Below are 6,991 nucleotides of genomic sequence, written 5' to 3'. Positions count from 1 at the left end.
CGGAAGAGTTAAATGCTATGCAGTTCAGCATGTTCTGGTATAATGCCTTTTATTCAAAAGTTTCATAATCCACTTTACAGACAAAAGTAGATTAGGGAAATATGCTTGGTGAGAGTGACTTTCATATGGCAAGGTAAAAAAAAATCACATGTGGAGCGGGAACAAAGGATGAAGAGAGAGGAAGCAGAATTTGCATTAGCAAAGGAAAAGTAAATATGGTTTCACTGTAGTCAGACAAGAGGAGGATAAAAAGGAATTGCAAAGAGAATGAAAGGTCAGTGGGATATATGAAGGAAAAGATCTTAAGAAAATATTTTAAAAGAAAATCTCACATAGGTGATTTTTAGGTGAATATCTGAAATAAATCTCAGGAGAAAAAGACTTTTTAATGTAAAGAGACATAAATCACATACTTTCCTTTGGAAGGAACCATAAAAATCATGAAGTCATAAAATTTTAGAAATGAAAGTGATTTTAAGATCAATAACTTTCTTCTCTAAAGTAGAAAACTGAAAGCTCAAAGAAAGTTTTAGCGAAATGCCCAAGAATACCCGGTAAGTGTCAATGGTTATATATACAGCTGGGTCTTCTGTCAACATGTCTAGTGATACTTTTACATCACACCATCCTTTTGAATGGCAAATACACTTTTTAGCAATTAAAATATTTCAAACAGAATATTCTACTGTGTATCAAACTTACCAGCTTCCTTTACTATTAACCTAGAAGTAGCAGAGGAATACAACTTCTGTTTAACGGGATTGTAAACAACGCAAGAGATTATTATTAATTTAAGGCATTTTTAGTTTGTGCATTTTCAGTTTTCCTGTATCCTTCTGTAAAGTAATAATCAGCTAAATACTAGATTTGGTAGTATTTTTAATAGCGTAGATAAAAAAACTAATGATATTGTCCATGCATACATTTTTAGAGCCAGTGAGCTTATTATAACATCTAAATTAATATTTAGGTATTATTCTGGCTAAATAAAGTTAATATAGTCCTTAAGTTGAATGAAATTGGTATAGTCTTTAGTTCTTTAGGTCAGAAATTACATTGGTTGGACTTTTGAATAAAATTTAAGTGGAGCTTAAGCTTAAATACTCCTTCTCTAGAATATAATTCAATTGTACAAACTGGTTACCAACCAGTCAAAAATATCACGAAAACCCATCAACAGGAAAACAGATGAACAAAAAACAAACAGAAAAACAAAGCTGAGGCATAAACTCTGTCCAATAACAAAAATAGTAAGGGATTTAACATGGCTTTTTTAATTATTCATGTACAAACTCTCTTTTCCTCATCAATATTGCTGAAAAGAAACTCAAAATAATTTTTAGTTTTTAATAATATTTTGCAGTCCGTAGAAAAACAGGTACACCTTCTCTTTTGTGCCTAGTAAGATGTTTATGAAACAGACCTCAGAGTGTGTATGAATAAAGATTATATAGAAAGTCAAAGAAATAATTACCAGTTTTGGAGAAAAGCAAATGTGTATTTCTTAAACTCCTATCAACTTTGAACCATCAATCCTGTGAGTGTTCACTGACTATAGCACTAGTATTTTTTGGAGAAAAAAAAAGGTCTCTAAAATCTCCAGAAGTATTTTTGACAAAGAATACATATTTTCTTATTTTATATTAGTTTTTAAAATGTAACTGTATTAATGATATTTATCTGATTACAACATGGAAGCTGTTTGAGTTTTCTCATCTTGTGTTGAACAGTGAATGAAATTTCACAGAATTGTTCATGACCTTAATCTTTAGAGAATATGCAATTACGACTGCTACTTCATACAGTCAGACTATAAAACCACATGTTTGTTGAACAAATGAACACTGTATGTTGTGCACCATGGTTGTTAACTCTCTGGTCTGTTTGCTTCTAAACATTATCAAATGCTTATTAGACTTATAATTTTCTTAGCTGTTATATTCTTACCCTTTTATTTGCTCTAGGCAAAAATAATTATAATCCACCTTTAGGAGTCTCAAAAACTAAAGCACTGGCTATGCTTACTCCAAACTCAACTATCTTCAAGTATTTTTCAACTTCACTATTTACCCTACCAGAATATGTCATTTCCATTACCAAAATGATACCCAAAATTTTCTCACTGAAATTTTTATTAAGAGTTAGAAATCTGGAGACAACAGATGCTGGAGAGGATGTGGAGAAATAGGAACACTTTTACACCGTTGGTGGGAGTGTAAATTAGTACAACCATTGTGGAATACAGTGTGGCGATTCCTCAAGGATTTAGAAATAGAAATTCCATTTGACCCAGCAATCCCATTACTGGGTATATACCCAAAGGATTATAAATCGTTCTGTTATAAGCACATGTATGTTCATTGCTGTGCTGTTTACGATATCAAAGAGAGAAGGAAGGAAGGAAGAAGGAAGGAAGGAAGGAAGGAAGGAAGGAAGGAAGGAAGGAAGGAAGGAAGGAAGGAAGGAGAGAGAGAAGGAGAGAAAGAGGAAGAAAGAAAGAAGAAAGAAAGGAAGAGAACGGAAAGAAACAAGAAAGAAAGAATGAAAGAAAGAGAGAAAGGAAGGAAGGAAGGAAGGAAGGAAGGAAGGAAGGAAGGAAGGAAGGAAGGAAGGAAGGAAGGAAGGAAGGAAGGAAAGAGAGAGAGAGAGAGAGAAGGAAAGAAAGAAAATTTTCTGGACATGATGCCACACACCTTTAGCACAAAAGCCCCATGTACTCAGGAGCCTGAGGAAGGAGGATTGTTTGAGCCCCAGAAGCAGAGGTGGCAATAAACCAGGATCATGCCATTGCATGCCACCCTGAGTAACAGAATGAGAGCTTGTCTGGAAAAAAAAAAAAAGAAAAAGAAATAAAAAGAAAATTTAGTGCATAAAGTTTCTTTGAATTTTAACGATTACTTGATAAGATGAAAATTATTAATAATATCACAGGGACTTCAATCTTATGTCTCCCCTTCAAATTTTGATTTAGAAAAGATGTCCTAGTCATCTAACTGTCAATATTTATGTGTGGTTCATTAATGTATTACAAATATTTTAACAGATGAAATGCAATACAAATACTCCTTGTTGTTCTATTTCTATATTAATCAACACCATTTCTTCTCAGAAACCACCACCATATTGGATTTTCTGTTTATCATTTCCAGGTACACTTTTATTATACACAATTGCATTACTAAGCAAATGATTTTCTTTTTGATTTTAAGTTGTGAAACATCACATTTATCCCTTTAAACATGTTTGTTTTCATAGTTTTGTTTCATTATTTCCAATTTAGTACGTACAGCTCTCGTTCATGCAATTTAAACTTGTGTGTAACATTTTATTCTATAAAAATACAACACTTCACTTTTTCATTTTCCTATTAATGAACATTTAAGTTTTCCCTATATTTTGTGGGTCTTAAAATTGTATTATAATTGTATTAAAATGAATATTGTCTCATTGTCTGCTTGTCCCAGATTTAACTGGAAAGGGAATTTGGGAGTCCAGTTATATGTGTGTATTTAGTTTTCCTAGATATTAACCAAATTGCTATTCAAAATTATTATTTGAATCTTCACTCAGACAAGCAATAAATAGCACTACTAAGTATTACTAAGGCTTTTAATATTTGCTAATATGTCTGAGATCAGTAACATTTTATTTTTTATTTTAATTAGAATTCCACAGTAACTACTAACACTGACCACCTGGAGACATTTGTGTGCTCCTGTTTTATTTCTTTTTTGTTTGGTTTTGCACTTTTTGTCAATTGCTTGCTACTTGTCTTTTATCCATTAGTCAATAGAAATTCTTCTTAATTTCTGAATAGTGCTTTTTATATGTAAGCCATAGCAGTCATTGAAAGGACTCTACACTCACAGCCCCTCTCATTCATCTCTCACACTCAAGTCGACTTCCCTGAATGTTCTACTCACACAGAATAACTCAAAGTGCCAGATGAAGTCCCAGAAGCATCTCAACCAGTGAGCATGAATTTTTGGCAAATAAATATTCCACTCTATTTCCCCTTAAGTGGGATAGCTCTGACACCTGTTCCCACTAGCTCACACAGGTTCCAAGCAAAATTACGTTCCCAATGCCTGTGGTGGTAACTGGATTGATCACACCTGGTCTTCATTGGCTTCATCCCCCTCCATCTTTTCACTTCCCAGTCCCTCTCATGGAGCTTCCCTGGACTGCCTCCAAAATAAATGTAAGTACCTCATACCAACATTTGTGCCTCAATTCAGTTCTGTAGTAGCCAAACTAAAACATATACAGTTTGAAAAAAAAGTTTAAAGAAAAAAAAACACAAGTCTGTGGCTCAGGGTTTTGCTTTTTAGATACGTTTTGTTATTTAAAAAGAAAAGGCAAGGTTATTACTGGCTAAATTTGTTAATGTTCATGATTTTTCCTTTTATTTCTGAATCATTTTCTAAAAACTCCTTCAAAACATTATCATTAGAAAGACATTCTTCTATACTTTCTTCTAAAAATTTCCTGTGCTTTTTATATGTGCTTAATCCACCTGGAATTTATTTTTTCACAGCGTGAGATGAAGATTGATTATTCTTCATAGGAAGATGGAAAACAAATCAATGCAGCACTATGTATTGAATTGCCATTCTTTTCTAACCTATTATTAGTGTCCTACGTTTTTGAAATATGAAGTTTCCATATGCGAACCACACTTATGAGCACTTAATTCCACTGAGGCAGTTTTCCTTTCTGGGACAGATACAACACTCTCTTTATATTACAGCTTTGTAATGAGCTTTGTTATCTGATATGGCAAGTCTGTTTTAATAACTTTTTAAAAATTTTCAAGTCATATTCTTTGATTTTTTGCATTTACCTGTTTGTTTAATTTCAGTGGATCCTTCATAAATTATTGCTTTATTTTAAACAGCTATTCTTTCACTATTTACTTGATACTAAATATAATCATTTAAAACATTATTTGAGGAGAATATATGATCTGAAAGTAAGTTTTGTTTTTGAAACTAAACGCCTTATTTTGGGCTTTCAACCTAGTATTTTATTCATTAATCCATGCTATGCTTGAAGCAGACATGTGAACTCACTTGCTATCTTCTGCTTTCCTTCTTTAAAGTCAAAAGAAACATAACTTAAAGTTCTATATGATATTCTAAAAGGGGTTTGCTTCTGCGTTAGCTGTATATAATAGTCCCACAGAATATAATTGAATGTATTCCCCTAGCTATTATAATTGTCCCCTAGAATATAAATGAAATAAACCTCTCCCAATTCCATAAGTGGTGTCTCTGATTTCATGTATATTTTATGGCATTTAATAAGTACTAAGTCAATTAGCTAAAAATATAAATATTTGCAATCAATAATTTCATTGATTTAATCATAATTCATTCAATTAAAAATTTTATTTATTTACTCATAATTCTATTTTTATAGGCAAGAATTTGCATGCAACCGCAATTTTCTTCTTTCATTGGTCAAGAAGAAGAAAAGCAGCTACTGCTCATCTTAGCCCATTGTAATATGCCACAATTTCAGTGTGTTACGGATTTCTAATGTAAAACTTTCTTACTTCCTGTCAGTTTTATTTACCAGAAAAAAAAGCACATTGGTTTACTTCAGAAAATATTTGGTTTTATTTGGTTTTAATTTTTGCATTTTAAAATTCCTGGACTCATTATTCATGGTGTGAATAATTTCAGTGATATACTGTAATTTAATTATCAGAGAACAACTTTGGTTTTCCCATAAAGCCTAAGTCTACAACTGTAACTATGATTATCTTAACCTGTTCTCTTGTTCTAACTGGCATATTTAAAGAGGTAAAGTCCAGGGCAAGTGAGCAATGTCTGCCCTACCCAGAATGTTTTCTTAGAAGAGGAACACATATTTTATTCCTCTTATGACAGGTACTCCCATGCATTAACTTCACATGAGTGTCATAAAAAGTGTGCAACACTGTTGATTGTTTCCATAAGGAATATATGTATATGGATATAGATATGGATATGGATATGTACACAGAGAGAGGAGGTATATGTTAGACTTTATATACATCTGTACATAAGTTATTTTTAGAATATCTATATCCACATACAAGAAAAATATCTTAAGAGTTATCTGAGTCAGAGGGTAGAAGGTTGATCTGTTAGGAACTGTACGAATATCAAATGCATGTGCCCGTGACTAATCTGTCTGTCATGAATTTCACATTTTTCTTATTAGTTCTCAAAATGATAAAGTGTCTTTTTTGTTTACAATATGAATTTAATTTTATTCACCTTGGCAAATGTCCTGTTCAGGTAGTTAACATTTACAACTCTAGGCATCTTTACTCATTTATACCTTCTTAAAGATTAACCACCCTTTTAATGATATTTAATGTATAGAGACATAATTTTGCCAAAGGGACATACACAACTCACTTACACTGACTGGTATGAGTTTGGGCAGGTGGTTTGTGCTTTACACATCTTTAAAAATTTGAGAGATTTTGCTCTTCAACTGGTAGAGTTATTCATATTCTTTTTAAGTTCTTAAATTAGCAAGCCTTCAAAACCAAAAATGGAGTCAAAAAGAAGTGTATCTTCTAGGCACCATTCTCTTAGCTCCTATGAAATCATGTTTGCAGCTCTCTTTGCCATATTGATAGTGCTCTGTGCTGGATTAATTGCAGTGTCCTGGCTGACAATCGAGGAATCACAACAAGGTAAGTCACATGGAGTTGGCTCATAAAGGTGCTCTCAGTGGAATGTACACACTTGAATGTCAGTTATCCTGTAAGTCTATTTTATTCATTGCTGTGGCTTCATGACAAGATATTTGTGTTGCATTCACATACTTCTCTGTAGTTCCCTTCGGAGAATATTAGGAAAATTAATTGGTATGTAATTTGAATAAAGCTTAACCCAGAATTCAAGCATGTGACTATTTTAAAAAATGTTAAAGAAATTCCTTTGTTTCAACATATAATCAAGTAGATTTCATGATCTCTGATTTTGTTTTC

The 6,991-nt window shown here is 32.5% G+C and overlaps 1 protein-coding gene across 2 annotated transcripts in view; it reads left to right on the top strand.

The window, feature by feature from the left end:
• The first annotated feature begins 6,386 nt into the window (after nucleotides 1–6,386).
• The window catches only part of TMPRSS15 (transmembrane serine protease 15), a 121,909-nt gene continuing 121,304 nt past the window's right edge, over nucleotides 6,387–6,991 (top strand). For both annotated transcript variants that reach the window (XM_078358592.1, XM_054249036.2), the window contains exon 1: nucleotides 6,387–6,694. In XM_078358592.1, the coding sequence (XP_078214718.1) occupies nucleotides 6,550–6,694 (145 nt within the window). In that variant the 5' untranslated portion in view covers nucleotides 6,387–6,549. The remainder of the gene's footprint in view (nucleotides 6,695–6,991) is intronic.

This window comes from Callithrix jacchus, chromosome 21 (assembly GCF_049354715.1).
Source record: "Callithrix jacchus isolate 240 chromosome 21, calJac240_pri, whole genome shotgun sequence".
Lineage (NCBI taxonomy): Eukaryota > Metazoa > Chordata > Mammalia > Primates > Cebidae > Callithrix > Callithrix jacchus.
This window is presented reverse-complemented; position numbering and strand designations above follow the sequence as displayed.